This window comes from Kogia breviceps, chromosome 6 (genome assembly GCF_026419965.1).
Source record: "Kogia breviceps isolate mKogBre1 chromosome 6, mKogBre1 haplotype 1, whole genome shotgun sequence".
Classification (NCBI taxonomy): domain Eukaryota; kingdom Metazoa; phylum Chordata; class Mammalia; order Artiodactyla; family Physeteridae; genus Kogia; species Kogia breviceps.
Window position 1 is genome coordinate 111,649,969 of NC_081315.1, and position 22,315 is coordinate 111,672,283.

General features: G+C 44.9%; 1 protein-coding gene across 5 annotated transcripts in view; it reads right to left on the reverse strand.

Moving 5' to 3' along the window:
- The window catches only part of EVC2 (EvC ciliary complex subunit 2), a 148,919-nt gene that overhangs the window by 84,347 nt on the left and 42,257 nt on the right, over positions 1 to 22,315 (reverse strand). For 4 of the 5 annotated variants that reach the window (XR_010841121.1, XM_067036394.1, XM_059067484.2 and 1 more), the window contains exons 8-9: positions 21,595 to 21,729; positions 18,767 to 18,906 (exon numbers count right to left, since the gene is read on the reverse strand). Coding sequence is in view for 4 of the 5 variants with exons in the window: in XM_067036394.1 (XP_066892495.1) it covers positions 18,767 to 18,906; positions 21,595 to 21,729 (275 nt within the window). In the remaining variant the exon portion in view is untranslated. The remainder of the gene's footprint in view (positions 1 to 18,766; positions 18,907 to 21,594; positions 21,730 to 22,315) is intronic. The other variant, XM_067036395.1, reaches the window with a different exon arrangement.

Here is a 22,315-nt window from a genome sequence, read left to right on the forward strand (position 1 = left end):
CTGCTAACCAGACAAGGAAACACAACTACACCTTCAACGTATGAAAAGTTGTCCAACCTCACACATTATAAGAAAAGTGAAACATTACAGCTCCAGGGAGGTGCCATGGTTTCCTATCAGACTGACACTGGTAGAAAGATCAGCTGCCCCTATGACTAGGGTGTGGGAAAGAGAGGATCTCAAACACTGGAGGTGGCAAACTGGTCCAGCCTCTATGGTGGTCAATACCTATTTTTAAAAATACACACTAATGCAGCAACTTGACTTTGAAGAATTCACGCTGCAGATGACCTTGCATACGTGTGTAAAGATGTCTGTGCCGGACAGGCACCGCAGCACTGTGGGAGGGTGTGGTTAAGGTGGTAGGCTCTGGACGCATGTCCTGACCACACCTCCTACTTGTCTTGTGACCTCTGGAAAGTGACTTAAACTCTCTGGGCTTCAGTTACCTCATCTGTAAACAGTACTTAGCTCAGAGGCTGCTCTGAAGGGCAAATATGTTAATGTCAATGTCAATAAAACAACCAGATCAGTGTCTCATTCATATTAAATTCTCCAAAAATTCAGTTATGATTACTGTTATTGGAATATTATGCAGCCACTTAAAAGAGCAAGGTCGCTGTGTAGGTATAGATCTCCAAGACTGCTGCAAAGTGGGAGAAAAGGGAGCAAAACAGTGGGTAAAGTATGTGATTATTTTGCATTTTAATAAAGGAGTATATGTGTAAATATACATAGAGTCATAGATGATCTCCAAAGGGTAGATCCTGCCTTTGCCTTTGGGGATGACAAGAGTGTAGTGATGAGAAGACAATTTGGTTTTTACAGTATGGCCTCTTCTGTCATTCCAGTCCTTGGCCATGTTCATTAGTTACTATTCAAAAAATTGAGTAAAGAAACAGAAAAAAAGCAAACACGGGTGTTATCAGAGTCAGGGACTACGTGTCCCTGCAGGACAGAATGAATTTCTGGGTCGGTTCTGACAACCTCTCTTCTGGCCGCTCTCTGTGGCTGGTGCCAGACCAATGTGGATAGTGATGTCAAGATGGTGGCCCAGGACAGGGCCTCAGAAGTTGGCTAGAAGCACCACCACACCCAAAGCACCCGGCCCTACCTGCCAGCACACACAAACGTCCACAAACTAGTGTCCGTCACTGCAGTTGACTGATGGCCTGTGCTGGGGAGGCGCCATGTGCCTTTTCCCCCTGCTTACGGCCCCTCCACGTGGAGAAGATCCGGGAGTGGAAGTGATGGAGGACCAAAGCAGGAATCCCCTGCAGTCAGTTTTAGGGAGGGGCCTGCAGTGGGGCTGGCTATGCTTCCAGATAAAAGCCACATCCTCCAGCCTAGCTTTTCTAAGTAATACAAGTGATGGGTGATTTTTCTGGCTGGACTGGACAGCATGCCTGATGTATGTCTTATCTCCCAATTGGCTCAGAACTCAAGGCTGTGGGAGATGGGAGCTGTTTACTGACCCCTCAGACATGCCCAACTGTTGAGATGATTCCTGTTATGTCTAAGAAACTCCTAAGAGGATGCGTGAACCCTGTGATTTGGAAGGGGTGTTGTGAGGAAGGTGAGATGCTGAGTCAGAGAGCACACCCATCACAGCCTGCAGTTGTTAAATGGACCATTTGTAACTCCTTGGCACACAGCAGAGGGGCTGCAGTGGGGGTGAGGGTGCTAGTCGATGATCAACCCAGCCTGCACCGTCTCACTGCGCTGCATTTAGTCGTCTGGGTTGATTCTCCCCGTAGATGGCTGCATGTTGGGTCCTCGCTTGGTTTGGCTTCTTCTCCAGCACCTCACCCAGCTCTGCGCCAAGCACTCAGCAGGAGTTCGGTAAACACTTGCCGAAAGAAGGTGTCTGTGTGATACAGAACTTCTCCAACAAACACCTGGCTGCGAAGACGAGTGAGGGTCACCATGGAAACCAGACTGGCACTGCTGCTGCTCTGCTCAGCAGCAGTCTCATTACGTCTCCATGAAAATCCCCCTCTGGCTGGTCGGGCACTGGTGGGACCCAGGGGCAAGGCACAGGTGTGAGGACAGGGCTTGCTACACAGGACAGTCGGCCTGTGTAGCAAGATGCTTGGCCATTTGATGCTCTGGGTGAACTTGGGAAGAAGAGGAGGGAGTTATTTACTGGCTGCCTAAAACCCACCACGACCCCACTAGTCTAGAGTGGGACATCCGGCCCCAGGCGACGAAGTGCCATTCTTCAAGGCCATAAGTATTTCCTGAACCCCTGCCACCTGCAAGCTGCCACTTCTATCCCAATCCCACTGAGGGAAGTGGGGAAGCTGTACCATGAGGGAGAAGGCTGCCCCCACCTGGATCAGGACCCCTTTCCCTCCTGGGGAGTCTCCTTTTGCTCATTTTGAGAAGACTCTTCATCAAATGCTTTGTAGACAATGAGGAAGCACCAGAGGGTACACAGTCTTGGTGTCAGAAGACTCAGCTTTGAGCCCTGGACCAACTCCTTCTTAACAGGGAGAAGACCATTTCCAATGGCCCTTGTCTGAAGAGAACCCTCAGGAACATTCCAGAAACAATGCTATAACCCACGTCCTTGAAACCCCCAACCCACAGACCCCCTCCTCTCACTTCTTCATGAGACCCCTCAAGTCTCCGCTCCCTTCCTCATTCTTTTGAGATTTCCTGATCATTTCCTGGAGGAATGGCCACCCAAAGATATCAGGTCCTAATCCCTGGAATCTGTAAATGTGGCCTAATTTGAAAAAAGGATCTTTGCAGATGTAAGTGAATAATCATGACTGGGGAGACCATCCTGGATTATCTGGTGAGCCCTCAATCCAATCATGAGTGTCTTCCTAGGAAGAAGCAGAGGTACTGGATACATACAGAAGAGGAGGAGGCCACGTCGGGGAGAGACCGGAGTGATGCGGCCACAAGTGAAGGACTGCTGGCTGCCCCCTGATGCTGGAAGAGGCAGGAATGACTCTCCCCAGGAGTATCTGCAGGGACTGAAACCCTTCAACACCTTGACTTCAGCCCAGTGAAACCGACCTTGGACTTCCGGCCTCCAGAACTGTGGGACAATAAGTTTCTGCTGCTTGGAGCCATCGTTTATAGTACTTTGTTAGAGCAGCCACAGGAGAATACCACACTCCCCTCGTCCCTCTCCTGCTCACCCGGAAAAGCCCTTTCTGTGCAGAGCAGGGACCAGCCACTGTCCTAGCACTCTCTGAGGCAGGCACAGTTATCCCCATTTTATAGGAAAGGCAACCAGAGTCACCCAACAGCAAGTGGCAGAACTTGGACCCCAACCAGGAGGCCCGGCTGCTCAGCCTGAATTCCTAAAACCTGGGATCTACAACCAACCTTCGGCTGTCTCTGCATCCACCCAGAGTGCTTTAAGCATTTCCCTCTCATGGGCCCATGTTCTCCTTAAGCTTCGGCTCCATTTCTCTGCTCCCCTTCATGGCAAAGCACCTTGAAGGAGCTGCCCATATTCCTTGTCACCATACTACTCACTCTGTTCTGGTTTTCTGCCCCTGCCTCTCCCCCAGAGCTGCTCTGATCATCAATGGTACCCCGGTAGCTGAAAGCAAGACACTTGACCGAACTCTAGGCAATATCAGACATGGTCAGTCACCCCTTTTTTCTAGGACCCCTTTTCTCTTGACTTTCCAGACCTCCTTGTTCTCCTGATGTAGGGCCTTAACTATACTTACACCCCTACTTCCCTATCGATACTTTTGAGCTTTGAGCTTTTTCGGCTGGCAATAAGATACTGGAATGTCCCCCCTGGGCAGAAACCGTTCCAAGCAAACAAGTATGGCGGGTGATAAGAATGATTAAGCCAGAGTTTAAAGGTCGCCCTAGCCAACCATAACTCATGTGACTCAACCCCCCACCACAAAAACACGAAAATGTAAAGTAGGCATCCGACAGCCAACCAATCAAGGAACTAGAGCCAAGTCCCCACTCCGGTCCGGAGCAAACAAACCAATGAGAAAAAAACCCTTGATATATCCACACTTTGCATAATGAAAAATGAAAGCTATAAAATGTATGTGATTCCGCTTGGGAGGGGTTCCTCTTCGGCCTCCTGCATGAGGACCAAGGAACCCCGGTGCACCGGCTCCTAATAAACCTCTTGCGTGTTGCAGCGACTCTCGACTCTTGGTGGTTCTTGGGCGAGCTGGGATCCCTCGGAGACCGTTCAGGTCTAACACTGGGTTCCTCTTACTTGTCTCACTTCTAAATGCTGGCATTCCTTCCCTCCCTGTCCTCTCCCATAGGTTCCCCCATCAACTCCCATCCCTACCTAGCACCTCCATCCAGACTTTCAGCCAATAACAGACCTACACAGCCGACTGCCCACCTGACACCTCCATCGGGGTATCTCAAAGGCATCTTTCAGTCACCATGTCCAAAACTGACTTCCAATCTTTTCCTCAAAATGCAATCCTGCCCTCTCCTTCCTCATCTTAGGAAATAGTACCACATTCTCCCAGTTGGTCAGGCTCAAACTTCGGCATCAGCCTTGATGGCTCTTTCTCCCTCAAACCCCATTCTCAATTCATCAGCATGTCCTGCTGAGTCTCCCTCACCATTCCTCAATTCCACAAGTATATATGGAACCTGTAGGATGGACATGGGACAGACCTACATCCTAGGGATTCTAGTTTGAGTAGCCTTGCACCTTCTAATCTTTGCCATCAAATTAACCAACACTGATTGTAAAAAACATCATATGGTCGGTACATAAAAAACTACTCAATACCGGCAGACCTTGTTTTATTGGGCTCTGCTTTATTGAGCTTCACAGCTACAGTATTTTTTACAAATTGAAGGTTTGAGGCAACCCTGTGTTGAGCAAGTCTATCGGTGCTATTTTTCTAACACCATTTGCTCACTTCCTGTCTCTGTGTCGCATTTTGGCATTCTCGCAATATGTCCGATTTTTTCATCATTATTATATTTGCTAAGGTGACCTGTGATCAGTGATCTCTGATGATACTATTGTAATTGTCTTGGGGCACCACGAACGGCGCCCATACAAGATGGCAAACTTAACCAATAAATACCGTGTGTGTTCTGACTGCTCCACAGACTGGCCATTCCCTCATCTCTCTCCCTCTCTGCGGGCCTCCCTGTTCCCTGAGACACAACAATACTGAAATGAGGCGAATTAATAACCTGTAACAGGGAAGAGCCAATTTTGACTCCACCTTGGATCCTTTTCTTCGACTTTAGCCTTTGCTTTTCGTTGCTTTTGTTATTATAATCATACATAATGGCCTGCTTCAGGGAACCCTACCCAGGTGTGGATGGCTGCAAGAACGAAGAAATTAACACATCCCCCTCCTGCCTCCCTGAGGCTGGCCATTTCAGGAGATGTTTTGCAAGACTGATGGCCCTTTTTACTTTACTTCCTCTCCACCTCTCCTTCTGCCCTTTTACTTTACCTCCCTCTCTGATTCTATAAGAGAAACTGGCATCCAGACCCCTACAAAATGGTTTTTTTGAGGACCCTAGTCCACCATCTTCTCGGTCTGCCGGTTTTCCGAATAAAGTCATGCTCCTCGCCTCAACACCTCGTCTCCAATTTGTTGGCCTGTTGTACAGTGAGCAGAGCAAGCTTGGACTCGGTAACAGCCTCACAATGGCCTCTAAGGGTTCAAGTGAAAGGAAGCTACACATCTCTCACTTTAAATCAAAAGCATTTTTTGGCAATAAAGTATTTTTAAATTAAGGTATGTACATTGTTTTCTTAGACATAATGCTATTCCACATTTAATAAACTACAGTATAAGGTAAACATAACTTTTAGACGCACTGGGAAACCAAAAAATGCATGGAACTCGCTTTACTGTGCTGGCCTGGAACAGAACCTGCAGTATCTCCCACGTATGCCTAGACACGTGTTTAAAAGCCTCAGTTTTACAAATACTCTGAACACCCACTTGGTACTGATGCCCAAAGCTCAGCCTCTCAGCACAGGTGTGAAATCGTCTTGGAAACAGAGTTTGGGGCGACGTAGAAAAGAATAGCTTTATTGTTTTGCCAGGCAAAGGGGAACACTGCAGGTCCCTGACCTTGAAAACTATGTGTCCCAACCCAGGAGGATTTGATGGGGAGTTTTATAGCAATGGTTCAAGGGTGGGGTTGCTGGTAAGATTAGGATGTATGCTTGGCCTGCACCTCTAATCTGGTCTCAGGTAATCCTCTCCATGAGCTTCTCTGGTTCCTTTAATGTAGCCTCAGGTGGTCTTTCTCCTATGAAGCATGTGGACATCTTAAAGAGCTTAAAGGCACTGTTATGTGTATCCTTTGAGTTGGAACTAGGACGCTGCCCCAAGGCTGCACTATTGTTTCTTAGCTGCCCCTCCAACGTCTTTGCACTGCTTCCCTTTGTGGATTAGCAACTGTTGGAATCTGCCCTTTGGAACTCAGGGAAGGTCATGGAGGTTAGAGTCAAGAAACGGGACATAAAGACTTCTGTGCCAGGAGCCCCACAGGGTCTTTGGATTTCAGCACAAAACATGATTTTGAGGCAGTTTAGAAGGTGATGTTGGTAGCATCGAAAGATAGCAATAAGCTTCCTTTTAATAACAAAGGAAATAAACAGATCTGGACTTACTATCTTCTCTTATTTTTCTTTGCCTCTCTAGAAAAACCTAAGCTCAGTCTTTAAAACGCTGTTCTGTCAATAGAACGGTGGATTTGAAAGCACTCAGGCCTGGACAAAATCTATTACCACTGGTGTGACCTCAGGCAAAACCAATAAACCTTCCCAAACATCAGCTTTCTTTGTTAGAGTTGCTATCAGAATTAAGTAAGGGCAAGGGTGTGAGATGCTTGGTGGTGGTCAGAGCCACAGCAAGGCTGGAGCTAAAACCCTGTGGGCACACTATGCTTCCAGAAGCTTCCAGGACTAGCACGTCGTGGTCATTTCCTTCTTTCTCCTGTCCCAGCATGCATGGGGCTGAGCCACCTCCATTATAACCATAGCTGGGGAGCCTGATAAAAATCAAAGGATGTATTCCTTCCTCAAATGCTCTGTGTTAAGAGGCAGCCTATGAATAAACAATGTAAAAGATAAACAACCAAGCAAACCAAGGAAATGCTCTTTGTCAAAAATAAATCAGCAATATAGGGCAAAGTTACAGCTCTGATGGGTCTGGGAAATAAGGTGGCAATCAAATCACAGGCATATTTAGAATCCCAGCTAAACCTCAGGTAAGAATTACAAATGGGATAAATGATTTGCTGGAGAAAAACTCTATTTTTAGTGGGGAGACTATCACAGATTCCTATGCATATTAATCCCCTGACATTCTGAGTGACATTTTTCTTTCTGGGAGTTTCTAAGCCTGACATAAATCAAGATGGAAAGATTAAAAGTAATTGGTAATGTTATGATTTTTTAAGCAATCACCAGGTCCCCAAATGAGCGTCCAATCACAGTGCTTTAAACAGAACTGGCATGCAATAAATACTGAGTGTCAGGATGGGGAGGGAGGGCAGAGAGATGGGAGAAGGAAGGGAGGAGAAAATTTAGTCCTCTAGGTGAGGAATTTCAGGTCATGCTTGATAATCAATGTTATACACTCCTCAGACAAAATAAGATCAGTTCCCAAGGAGAAGTACATATAAAAGTCCAGAGCTACTAAGTAATTTACAAGAATAAAATCTTGGTGAACCCCAATATCCCTATTGCATTCACACACCAGGATCAGCCAATTGCAGCAGCTGAGAATAATCTCCAAATATACGGATAAAGGAAGACTTTATCCCTGTATTCAGTGTTAGCTTTTCATAGGCTAACACTTCTTGAATCTAAAACAAAACCGGGATGATCAATACTTTCCTATTTTATAGTACTAATGACACCAAGCAAGACCCTGTAGGGCTCCTGGGCAAAAAGCCTTTCTGTGTCCCCCATTTCTTGATCACAGGAAGTAGGCTTCTTTCAGCCTCTATGACCTTCCCTGAGTACCAAAGGGCAGGTTCACACAGATGCTAATCAGGGAAGGGAGAGGATACTAGACAAGGGAGGAACAGAGAAGAAATAGTGCAGCCTTGGGGCAGGGTGCTGGTTCCCCCTCAAGGGATACACATAACAATATCTTTGAGCTGTTTTGCAGATACTGAGACCCCCACCAGGTGTGAGAAGTTAACTGTGTGCTGCCCACAAGCCCATAGACCCCAGGCCCATTGGAACCAGAAGGTTGATGATGCTGACTCCCACTTACCTCACCACCAACCAATCAGAAGAATGTCCACAAGCTGATCACGCCCTGTTTGACCGATTACTATAAAACTTCTCCCTACCCGCTCCAGGTTGGCACACACAGTTTTGAGGGCAATATCCCACTGTGGCCCCCTTTGCCTGGCAAAGAAATAAAGCTATTCTTTTCTACTTCACCCAAAACTCCGTCTCCAAGATTTAATTCGGTGTCAGGGTACAAAAACTAGATTTGGCTTCATTAATTATCCAGGTCAGAAGGTGACAGAGTCTGATCTACTTGCAAAATGAAATATCTAAGTGCTGATCACACAAACCAAATCATTTCACTCTACTCATTTTCAAGTTTTGGAAGAAAACAGACTTTTAGTTACGAAATACATCGATAATCACCTGCTTGTACTACTTAATATAATTAGGCATATTTATGAATCTCTGCCAGTAACCACCCCCCTTCTCCCCACTGCCTGTCCTCCCTCAGCTCTCTCAGACAGTGTGGAGAATTTTAATTTGTTGCCCTTGGCATTCTGATGAGGGAATTAAGCTAAAATGAAGGCTCACAACTGAATGGCTGCACAACCCTGACACCCAGCAATGGATTAATAGGCCTGATTCCCAGCTGGGTGCCAGGTCAGCCCAGCACTCACGAAGCTGATGGCCTGGCCCTGCACCGAGGCACTCACTCAGCTGGGAAGGAGCTGCCTTTCAAGCAGGAGGAAAGCCCCTCTCTGCTTAGAATACCCTCAGCCCACAAAGTGCTGTGAGTCAGACACAACAGAGTTCTCTTCTCGGGCCAATAAGAGGTCCCTCTAAAGACGAGGAGGCCACACTCTGTTTCCGATTCTATCTTGGGTCCATGTCTATTCACCATCAGGTTCCATGGAGACAGGATCACACAGATGCTCAATTTTGCCTCTGAGCTTGTAACAGAGAAGGACCCTATGGGGCCTTCCTGGGACAGACCCCTCCCCCATATCCTCTGCTGTAACTCCTCTCTGAAGGACCCAGATAACAGTATCTGGATGCACATTTCTTGAGCTGTTTTACAGATGCTAAAACCCCTACCAAATGGAAGAAATAAACTACTTGAGCATGTAGCCCCCGGACCTACTGGTGCCTGAGGATTGATAACGAACGTTAACTCTTGTGACTCCGCCCTGTTACCTCACCATCAACCAATCAGAGAACTGTGTGGGAGCTGATCACATACCCTAGGATGCTCCTCCCTCACCTGGCCTTTAAAAATGCCTTGCTGATTGACTCAGTGCTCTGTGGTGACCTAAGGGGGAAGGAAATCTAAATAAGAGTGAATATATGTATATGTATAACTGATTCACATTGCTGTACAGCAGGAACTAATACAACATTGTGAAGCAACTATACTCCAAGAAAAATTTTTTTTAAATGCTTTGCTGAAGACTATTTTATATATAGAAGGATGAACAACAAGGTGCCACTGTATAGCACAGGGAACTATATTCAGTATCTAATGATAAACCATAATGAAAAAGAATATGGAAAAGAATGTATATATGTATAACTGAATCACTCTGATGTACAGTAGAAATTAACACAACATTGTAAATCAACCATACTTCAATAAAATAAAATTTAAAAAATTATTTGAAGAAACCTACCCAGGAGTTTGGGGTTTTAAGCACTAGCTGCCCTGAACTCCTTGCTTGGCGCTCTGCAATCAAGCTGTATTTTCCTTCACCACAAGCAGGTGTCAGTAGACTGGCTTTACTGCAAACAGGTGAGTGGACCCCAGTTTGGTTCAGTAACAAGCTCTTCCATTTTCGGTTCTATCTGCAATGTTCTTGAGAAAGACTCAAGAAAGTGCTGATCATCTTGAACACTTCTCTTCAGCATCTGCTAATCTCCCTCTAACTTAGATCCAGGCTTAGAGGCAACATTGCAGTGAAAACTCTACCATCATGTATCTTTCATATCAATACACTTCACAGTATCCCAGGGCAGTAGCTTATGGTTTCCCCAGATGAGAGATGAGGAAACTGAGGCTCAAGGAATATTTGTAAAGTATCATGTGCTCAATATTAAATTCTGAGAAAGCTCAAGACCTGTTCTGTCACTTACTAGATGTGTGACTATGGATAAACCTCTTTACTTAGCCATGCATCAGATTCTTCAACTATCAACTACTGAAAATAAGATGCCCTAAAGAGCATCAGTATGAGGACTGAATTAACTAAGGCCTGGGAAAGAGACTGTACATTTGTTGTTGTTGTTGTTGTTTGTTTTTTGCGGTACGCGGGCCTCTCACTGTTGTGGCCTCTTCCGTTGTGGAGCACAGGCTCCGGACGCGCAGGCTCAGCGGCCACGGCTCACGGGCCCAGCCGCTCCGCGGCATGTGGGATCTTCCCGGACCGGGGCATGAACCCACGTCCCCCGCATCGGCAGGTGGACTCTCAACCACTGCGCCACCAGGGAAGCCCCGAGACTGTACATTTTTATACACTACCCAAATATGAGTTATTATACAAGAATATAAGGCATTATAACTTATCAGTATGGTAATGACTCAAAATTCATAGAAATTACTCTCCAGTGGAAAATGGGCAGATGAAGCTATGTCTCTTGACTCTAGACTCAGAAAAAGTTTGCTGTACATGGAATCCAGTTTGAAGAGTTCCCATATGGTCCCAGTATTAATAATCAGCAGTATAACAAGAAAGCAAAGAAAGAAGAAAATTAAAAGCTGATAAAACCAAATGAGAATCCAATCTCTTCAGATGGTATATTTGGCATACATAGATCTTCCAAAGACCTCTGCCCCAGATTCAGCATCTAACTACTGTCCCGAAAGTGAACCCCTCTCCTTCCTCCAATCTCCTGGACACTTCTGCAGCCTCTGGATCTACTGGGCAGCTGGAACTGTTGGGTGGTCTCCCCCTCCCCCTCAAACACAAATACATAAATAAACTAACAAACAAAACCCAGAACCCTGGGGAGTCATCCAAAAATTTTCCCTCCCCTTCAATGTCCAAACTGCACCCACCCTGTGCATACATACACAGTAAGGTAACAGCAAGTTACCCAGTTCTGTAGGCTCTTCCCACTTGACCCTCTCCTCTTCAAGTCTACCGTTCCCACCTGACATCATACCTCAGTCTCCCTCACTCTCCCCTCTAAGCCATTTGCCACCTGCATTCAGAGTAGTCTTTTAAAACAAAATCTACCCATGTTAATAAACCATTGCCTGGGTCTCCAATGCCTACTATGGAGCCCTGACATCCAGAGATCTCTGTGACCCAGCTCCTCTTCTCCATCCTACGCCATCACTTAAGTAAGTAAACCAAGGCCACATGGGGATATAGCCCAGATTTAAACCTGACCTAACTCCAGGGACCATGGTCTTAACCAATGCACTCAATGGTCCTATTGCTCTATGCTATTTTGAGCCTTGTCTGTTTCCGCGTCAATCTCCCTCCTAGGCTGCCACTGGTAACAGGGACTGTATCTGGTTCATTGCCCAGAGTATGGTTTACACAAAGAAGGGTTCTGGGGCTTCCCTGGTGGCGCAGTGGTTGAGAGTCTGCCTGCCGATGCAGGGGACACAGGTTCGTGCCCTGGTCCGGGAAGATCCCACATGCCATGGAGTGGCTGGGCCCATGGCCGCTGAGCCTGCTCGTCCGGAGCCTGTGCTCCCCAATGGGAGAGACCACAACAGCGAGAGGCCCGCGTACCGCGAAAAAAAAAAAAAAAAAAAAAAAAGAAGAAGGCTTCTGTTCCTATTAATGGTGGTCTAGGTAATTTTGACAAACTATACCACTGAAAACAGTTAGAAAAGTTGGACAAAAACAAAATGTTTGAAAGCATCTGAGAGCTAACAAGGCAGTGAATAAATATGAGGCTAAGATCTAGGAGAATAAGGAAGCTCAGAGATGGCAGTCCCATATTTGGGGTCACTGTGTTCCTAAGAGCATCTTGTGGTTCTAGAAGTCCCATATTTGGGGTCACTGTGTTCCTAAGAGCATCTTGTGGTTCTAGAAGAGGCAGGCCAGGGGCTGAAAAGCTGAGCGGAATTTCTGATGATGAAAACTGGAGTCCAAAGACTGCTGAGAAGATGTCACCATGATAAAATCCCTTGGTCTTTTGGTTGGTATTCATACCTTAGTAGTAAAGGACACCTGAAACGGATCAGCCCTTGGAGGAAATGAAGCCCAGCTTCGAATGAACTCAATTTCTGATTAGATTGAGGTAATCCATAAGAAAACCCTTAGTTGCCTGGAGGAAGATAACATCATCCTAGTCCTCAAACTGTCTTCTCCATTTTCATTTACGATGTCTGGCACACAATCAAAACTACCTAGGCATACAAGGAGACAGGAAAATAGGATCACAAACTAAGAGGAACAAGAGGTAATAGACACAGGACAGGGGTAAAGATAATGAAGTTTTCAGACAGAGACTTAATAATTATGCTTAATATGTTTGAGGAAATAAAAGATAAGACTGAGAATTTTAGCAAAAACTGAAAAAAGGAAACATATAAAGAAGTCATCTGCCAATATCTGTGAAGTGAAAGAAGGAAAGGCCAAATTGATGAAACTCACTGAGTGACAGTCAGCCAGCAGACTGTGTCCATTGCCTGGCCAGGAGAAATCATGGTCAGTGCAGCACCCTGATTAAGGGCATGTACCCTGGAGCCACAGTGAGTGGGTTTGAAACCTGCCCCTCTCATTTACTAGTGTGTGCCCTAGGGCAAGCTTTTTAACCTTAAGTCCTCAGCTGTAAGATGGTAAAAACATCAATGCCTGCTTCTAGGGTTGTTGAGAGGATTATACATATTTGCAAAGTTCTTAGAACTATGTCTGGCTCTACGTTCTATTACTCATACATAGAACATTATAAGTATTTGTTAAATAAATAAAAAGAAAAGGGTGTACTGGAGGACATCAGCATCATGGTGGAGTGAGACACTCTCTTTGTCTCCCCTTCAATCAGTAACCAGTAAAGCACCCACAATGCAACAAAGGTGTCTCTGCCTGACAGGATGCCAGAGAATTCCACACATTTGTACATCTAAAGGTGAGTAGACTGGAACACACAGAGGGGGCAGAACTGGGGGAAGAGCAGGACTGGTGCCTGCAGTCCTGGCCCCCCCAAGCAATGGCAGATGAACCCACAGCCCCAAAGATCCCAGTAGCAGCAGGGGGAAGCAGCACACAAGACTGACATCCTGGCCGCAGCAGCGCCCATGGCCGTAGATAAGTGGGCAGCAGTGGCAGTGGAGTCTGGGACCCTGTCCCTGCAGCCACCGAGGTACCCATGACTCTGACCCCTCAACCCCCTAACCCCCAGCAGCAGAGCACATGAACTGTGCAACACTGGACAAGGCAGAGGTGCCTGTGTGAATCCAGCTCCCCTCCACTACCCCTTGTGGTGGCAGAGCCTGCAACTCAAGGATTCCCAGACGCGGCAGAAAAGCCTTTCATACTGGTGCCCCAGGTAGCAATGCCAGTGACAGTGGCAACAGGAAGCCACCAACAAACCCGGAGACACAAGAAATGATAATAAAGACATGGAGCCACCCCTCTGACAGAGGCAGTGGAGGATGAAAAGTGCCAACTCTCAGATATAGCTAGAGGCAGCTCAGAATCAAGCACAAAGGTGTTTGCTACTTCAAATGCACTGGCAGAGGAACAACTCATCAAGCACCATGAAGAACCACAGTAACACTGCACCACAAAAAGAAAATGACAATCTCCAAACCAAACTTAAAGTCATGCAATACTGGGATCTAACATATAAAGAATTCAAAATAGCTGTCATGAAGAGACTCAGTGAGCTATAAGAAAACTCAGAAAGGCAGTTCAATGGGCTGAGAAATAAAATTAATGAATAGAAGGAATGCTTTACCAAAGAAATTGAAACTCATAAAAAGAATCAAACAGAAATTCTGGAGCTGAAGAACCCATAAACAAGGTAAATAATGCATTAGAAAGTTTTGGAAATAGAGCAGCCCATATAGAGGAGAGAATTAGTGAGCTCAAAAATAGAAATCTAGGGCTTCCTTGGTGGCGCAGTGGTTGAGGGTCCGCCTGCCGATGCAGGGGACACGGGTTCGTGCCCCGGTCTGGGACGATCCCACATGCCGTGGAGTGGCTGGGCCCGTGAGCCATGGCCGCTGGGCCTGCGCGTCCGGAGCCTGTGCTTCACAACGGGAGGGGCCGCAGCAGTGAGAGGCCCGTGTACCGCAAAAAAAAAAAAAAAAATACAGGGAAATTCTATGAGAGCTATTCAACTCATTTAGGAAGGGTAACATTAAGGCAATGAGTATCCCAGGGAAGAGAGGGAGAAAAGAACAGAGAGTTTATTTAAAGAACTGATAACAGAATTCACAAAGCTGGGAAAGGAACTGGATATAAAAGACTATGAAGCTAAGAGAACACCTAATTACCTAAGGCAAAAAGACCTTCTCCAAGACACACTATACTAAAATTGTCAAAAGTCAATGACAAGGAAAGAATTTTAAAGGCAGCCAGAGAAAAAGGTTCCTACAAAGGAATCACCATTAGGCTATCACCAGATTTCTCCACAGAAGCTTTATAGGCCAGGAGGGAGCAGAATGACATTCTCAAAATACTGAAAGATAAAAACTGTCACCCAATAATATTCTATCCAGCAAATTTATCTTTCAGATATGAAGGAGAAATAAAGGTTTTCCCAGACAACAATAGCTGAGGGAGTTCATCACCACTAGACCTGTCTTACAAGAAATGTTGAAAGGAGCCCTTTGATCAGAAACAAAAAGGCAAAGTACCCAAAAGTCTGAGTAAGGTGATAAACAGAATCAGAAAATTGTTACTCTTTCCCAGAATAGGTTTTAAAATATTTTATCATAGCATAAAGGTTAAAGGAGGGGAAAAAGCAGAAAAAATAATGATAACTACTTCAGTTTGGTAACTCACAACATAAAAATGGATAATTTGAGAAAACAAAAGCATAAAAGGGGAAGAGGAAAAAGATGGAATCCATAGAGTTGAACGAAGATAAGATGCTATCAGCATAAAAAGAATTATTTTATTTATGAAAAGTTTTATATAAATCTAGGGCAGAGACATGAAACATAAAAAGAGGAAACTGAGAAAAACATCAGAGAAAACCACCAAATCAAAATGGCAGACAGAAACACAGGGGGAAAGAAAACAGTGGAGAGACAGAGCAACCAGAAACAAAAGATAAAATGGCAGTACTAAGTCCTCATCTATCAACAATAACCTTAAATGTAAATGGACTGAATTCACCCATCAAAAGACATGGAGTGGTTGGATGGATTAAAAAACAAGACCCAACTACATGCTACCTCCAGGAGACCCATCTCAGCTCTAAAGACAAACACATGTTCAAAGTGAAGGGATGGAAGATGATACTTCAAGCAAATGACAGCCAAAAAATGGGGTGTAGCCAATACTCATATCAGACAAAATAAACTTCAACCCCAAAAGGTAACAAGAGACAAAAATGAACAGTATATAATTATAAAGGGGAAAATTCACTAAGAAGACATAACAGTTATTAATGTATATGCACCTAACATTGGAGCACCAAAATATATAAAACAATTATTAACAGACCTAAAGGGAGAAATTATTTTGCACAGTATTGGAAGTCCTAGCCAGAATAATTAGGGAAGAAAAAAACTAAAGTTATCCAAATTGGAAAGAAAGTAGTAAAGCTGTCACTATTTGCAGATGACATAATTTTATACATAGAAAACCCTAAAGACTCCACCAAAAAACTAAAAGAAATAATAAACAAACACATAAAATTGCAGGGTACAAAATCAACATACAAAAATCTGTTGCATTTCTATATGCTAACAGTGAGCTACCAGAAACAGAAATTAAGAAAAAAAATCCCATTTACAATCACAGCAAAAAATATAAAATAACTAAGAATAAATTTAACCAAAGAAGTGAAAATATGTACACTGAAAATTATAAAACACTGTTGAAAGAAATTGAAGGAGGCACAAATAAATGGAAAGATATTCCATGCTAGTGGATTGGAAGAATGACATTGTTAAAGCATCCATATTACCTAAAGTAATCTACAGATTCAATGCAATCTCTATCAAAATCTCAAGGACATTTTTCACAGAAATAGAACAAAAATTCTAAAATTTATGTGGAACCACAAAAAACCCTGAATAGCCAAAGCAATCCTGAGAAAAAAGAACAAAGCTGGAGGTATCACATGCCCTGATTTCAAACTATATTACAAAGCCACAGTAATCAAAACAGTGTGGTACTGGCACAAAAACAGATACATAGATCAATGGAACAGAATTGAGAGCCCAGAAATAAACCCATGCATATATGGACAATTAATTTACAACAAAGGAGCAAAGAACATACAATGGATAAAGGACAGTCTCTTCAATAAATGGTGCTGGGAAAGCTGGACAACCACATGCAAAAAAAAAAGAAAGAAACTAGATCACTATCTCATATCATACACCAAAGTCAATTCAAAATGGATTGAAGACTTAAATGTAAAACCTGAAACCATAAAACTCCTAGAAGAAAACATAGGTGGTACGCTCTTGGTCATGGGTCTTAACAATATCTTTCCAGATATGTCTCCTCAGGCAAAGGAATCAAAAGCAAAAATAAACAAATGGGACTACATCAAACTAAAAAGATTCTGCACAGCAAAGGAAATGAAACTATCAGCAAAACCAAAAGACAACCTACCAAATGGGAGAAGATATTTGTAAACAATGTATCTGATAAGTAGTAATATCCAAAATATATAAAGAACAGATAAAACTCAACAACAAAACAACCCAATTGAAAAATGGGTGGAGTTGAATAGACATTTTTTCAAGAAGACATACAGATGGCTAACAGGCACATGAAAACAATAGCACGAATTATTAGGGAAATGCAAATTAAAACCACAATGAGATATCACCTCACACCTGTTGGAATGACTATTATCAAAAAGGCAAGGACTTCCCTGGTGGCGCAGTGGTTGAGAGTCCACCTGCCAATGCAGGGGACACGGGTTCGTGGCCCGGTCCAGGAAGATTCCACATGCTGTGGAGCGGCTGGGCCCGTGAGCCATGGCCGCTGAGCCTGCGTGTCCGGAGCCTGTGCTCTGCAATGGGAGAGGCCACAACAGTGAGAGGCCCGCGTAACGCAAAAAAAAAGGCAAGAAATAACAAGTGTTGGTGGGAATGTAAATTGGTGCAGCCATTATGGAAAACAGTATGGAGATTCCTCAAAAAAACTAAGAACAGAACCACTATATAATCCAGCTATCCCACTTCTGGGTATTTATCCAAAGAGTATGAAAACATTAATTTGAAAAAATACATTCACTACTATGCTCATTGCATCACTGCAATTGCCAAAATATGGAAGCAACCTAAGTGCCCATTAACAGATGAATAGATAAAGATGTGATATGTGTATGGAATATTACTCAGCCATCAAAAGATGAAATCTTGCCATTTGCAACAACATAGATGGACCTTAAGGGTATTATGTAAGTGAAATAAGTCAGGTGGAGAAAGAAAATATCATATGATTTCAGTCATATGTGGAAATAGAAAATAAACAAACAAAAACACAAAATAAATGAACAAAATCAAACACGTATATACAGAGATCAGAATAGTGGTTATCACAGAGGAATGGTGGGAGAGGGCAAAATGGGTAAAGGGGATCAACTGTATGGTGATGGATGAAGACTAAATTTTTGGTGGTGAACATACTGCAGGGTATACAGAAGTAGAAATATTTAATGTTGTACATGTGAAATATATAATGTTATAAACCAACATTGCCTCAATAAGTAATAAAATAAAATAAAGATACTCAGGTTCTGTCCTTAAAAGTAAATTATAGATAGATAAATAGACAAAAATTTAAAATAAAATAAAAAATAAAAAGAACAGAATTCAGTTTAGCCAACAATCACATCACCTGGTCTGGCCTCTCTCTCAAGGTGTTACTTCCTCTCCTTCAATACACTACTCAATACTCCAATCCACACATCAATCATACTGAGCTCCTTCCACTTCACCAAATGTACATATCTTGTTCACTTCCTATCTTGGCATCTGTCCTCTCTTTCCTCTGCCTGAAAAACCTCTCCTCCCTTCATCTACTTGAAAAACTTCTGCCTGTGCTTCAAGAATCAGGTAAAATCTCTCTTCCTCTGGGAAGCATCTCCATGACCCGCTCAGAGGTAATTACTTTTTCTTCTGGGCTCAGCTAGCCCCGATCTGAGCATGATACTCATCAAACTTTTATGGTCACTTCCGTTTCTGTGTTTGTCTTCCCACTAGGTCAGACTGCCTCACAGCTCAACCTATGTCTTATCTCTTTTCTCAAATACCAAGCATAGTGTTCAGGGCATGGCAGTTGCTTGATTATGACTACTGAATGACAAATTAATGATTAATAGGATGAATTAATGAATGAAATACACTCAGTGTTTGCTCTCATGCTGCTATAGGTAAAACATTCATCATATCAATGGAAGTATAATGTGATTTAGAATTCTTACTCTTCTAAGGCTTGAAGCATGCTCCCGGAGTCCTCTGAAGACAGAATGTCTATCATTTGGTCATTTAAAGCGAGATCTTCATTCACACCATCAGCTGAGGTGAACTGGGAGCGCTCCAGCTTGGTCTCATGATGCTGAACCTTCAGGAGAATTTCAGAAACCATAATTGAGTAGGCCTTCTTGTGAATGTCACATGCTGGAAAAGTCATGAGGGAAGGTCAGAGGACCTAGCTGGCCCCACCACTTGGGAGCTGGTAAGACTCAGGCAAGACATTGCACTTCCTAGAGCCTCATTTTCTCATCAGAGAAGTGGGATAATTCTGGTAGCCCTGCACAGGCTTGTTGTGTGGATAAAGCAGAGCAATGGATGGAAAGACCTTTATAACTATAAAGACGTAATAAAAATATTTCACCATCATCACCACCATCATTATCATGCAGAGGAAAATTACAGTTGGCAGATGGACTTCAACATCATGGATCTGGCTGGTTTCTAATCAGACTATAGAGTTGTCACATGGAAGTGACATCAGAGATAAAGTCAGTGTTGATGCTCCCACTTTACGTATATGGAACTGCAGCTCAGAGAGATGAAATGACATTATCTGAGTTCACACAGCTCATAAAGAGCCTGCTTGGTTTTTGACCCAAAGTCTATCTAACTCTAAAGGCTGCCTTCTGTTTACGGCATGTTGTCTCCTTGGTCACTACCACAATGGAAAAATATTTTTTTAATGTGAAGACAGTTCGTTTTGTGATGCCGGAAAAAAAAATTATATAAGAGGCTTCAGACCTTAAATCAAATTCACACTTTGCTTTCCTCCCTTGGTTGTAACAATCAGCCTTTAATCTCCAAGAAATGAATCCTGCTCTTCCATCGAAGTAGCAGGGTGAGTTTTGTTCTTCTGAGATTGATAACAGCTTTGGGAGAGTAAGTAGAATGTCTTACTAGATGGGCCATTTTTCTTTTCCTCACTTCTGCCTGCCAAGGAGACTGTGGGCTGACCTCACTTTGAAATAACAACTCTCTTCTCCAGGAAGCAGAAACAAAATGAACAATGGGACCGGACTGCCAGCCTCCAGAGAGGGTGGCGGGGTGGTCCTGGGAAGCCAGGTCCAGCCTACACTCGGCCATGTGAAGCAGGCTGTTTAGCTTCACGGGCCTCGGTTTCCTCACTGTACGGTGAGGCACAAAGATGATAGATGTTCCTTTCAAGTTGCTGGACCTCTGGGTGACAGAGTCACAGCAGCTGCAGCCTCCATGGCCCTGAAGGAACAAACAACCTACCAGAGTGCTCAGTCCCAGAAATGCCTTCTCACCCTAGGACTGTGCCCTGCTTTCCTTCCTCTGTCTGCCCATCCTCTGGCTGGGGGCTCATTCATTCCTTCACACAGTTACTGAGTGCCTTCTAAGCGCGCCAGGCTCTGTACCAGGCAATGGGGATTCTAGCAGCTTCATCCATGTCCCCTCGCCCTTGCCGTTCAGTGCCTTTTATTTTTTATTTTTTTTTTCCTTTATATTTTATTTATTTATTTATTTATTTGGTTGCACCAGGCCTGGGTTGTGGCAGGCAGCCTCCTTAGTTGTGGCACATGTGCTCCTTAGTTGGCTCTTTAGTTGTGGCAGGACGACTCTTAGTTGCAGCACGCATGTGGGATCTAGTTCCCTGACCAGGGATTGAACCCAGGCCCCCTGCATTGGGAGCGTGGAGTCTTAACCACTGTGCTACCGGGGAAGTCCCCGTTCAGTGCCTTTTAGCCCAAGATCCACCAGCCAACACCTATGCTTCCTCTCCTGAAGGCTCCTGCTGGCCTTCAGAGCCCATGCCAGGGAAATAACGTTACCCTTTGTCCTGGCCCCCTCACCCCCCTGTCCTCAACCAATAACCAATGGGATTTGGTGGTGGCTAAATACCCCGGCTCCTTCTCCCCTCAGGCTTTATCCTGGGTGGGATAAAGCCCTAGGTGCCCACAGTGGTAGCTTGACTGACTGCCTTCCCTTCCCGCCTCACTTCCCCACCCCTTACCATTACTTCCCGGGACCACTTCCCATATAAACTGTTTGCATTTTTATCCTAGTCTCAGGATGTGCTTCTGTGGGAACCCAGGCCAAGACAGGAAAACAGAGATTGAGGAGTTCCCAGGCGGGGATAAATGCTGGGTGGGGTGGTCCAAAAGCTAGTGCGGGAACCCAGAGAGAGAGAGTCCCCAACTTAGCCAGGAAGTGGCCAGTGATGACTTCCAAGGAGAGGTAAAGCCCGAGATGAGTCTTAAAGGATGCGTCAGAGTTCTGCTCATTGAAGAGCGGAGAGAGGATTATAAAAGCATCCAGGTGAGTGTGGAGAGCTCAGCAGTCATTGGGTAGAGCCGGAAGTTGAGGTGTGAAGCTGGACCACAGGGGACTTTCTTTATAAGCCATGCTAAGGCATCTGGGCTTCACCCTGAGGACAAACAAAGTAAGTCTTCAAAGACTTTTCAGAGGATAAGTAAGTGTAGACCAGGACCTGAGTCAGGGTGTGGCATGAATGCACAGCTGGCCATACAGGTGGGCGCTCAGTTATTCAGTCAGACTGCAGGGGTTCCCAATCCTGGTCGTTTGTTAGAATCATCCAGGGAGCTTTTAAGAACTACTAATGATGGGCGTGCCTCTCGGGACAAAGCAGTCAGAGTCTGTGCAGGAGGGCCTGGGTATGAGCATGGCTCACGGTTCCCTGGGGGTCCTGACATCGATCCAGAGTTGAGACTGACTGAACTGAAGGATAAACTTCAACCTCACATCTACCACCAACCAACCACCCTCCAGGAAGAGGATGCACGTGGACTCCCACCTGATGTCTGGTAAGCATGCTTCCCTTCAAACACTGATATCGAACCATGAAGAAAAGCACAGCCCAGGTCAGCACCAGGGAGAGGATGAAGGCCACGAAGAACCCTGCTGCGTGGAGGCCGTGGTTTGGTAGAACCTATGCGGATAAGAGAGAGAGATTTGTTTGTGGCCACACTTTACATTTTTCAAGTCAAGTTACAACTGCGTTAAAGCAGAACAAGCACAGAGTCGGTGAAACCGACCTGGGGATTAGGCCGGGCTCTGCCACCTATTAGCCGGTTGCCTTTAGACCATTGCTGGACCTCTCTGGGCCCAAGTTAAATGGGGCAAGCACTTCAGGGAGCTGAGCATGGAGGCCTGCACACAGTAGGACCAACCACCCCAAGCCTGGCACATCACAGGCGCTCAGGAATGTTAAATTCTCAAATCAAATATGTAACAAACCTAAGGCAGCACCAAGGATGTGTGAAATGTTTTGAGTCGGGCAGAATTTTGCAGAGGGCAGAGGGAGAATCCATGGTGCCCTCAACTTCCCTCAAAGCTGTCCGCTCCCCCGACCCTGGGAACACGTCCCATTAGGGGTGCAGCCCACTCTGGACTTCAGGATCACTCTGGAGGATGCACGTGGCTGGGGAGGCATCACACAGCAGGAGGCAGGCCAGCTGCCAGGCAGTCCACTAAATGACCCGCCAGGGGGAGCTCGAGAGTTCACGTGAGCTTCA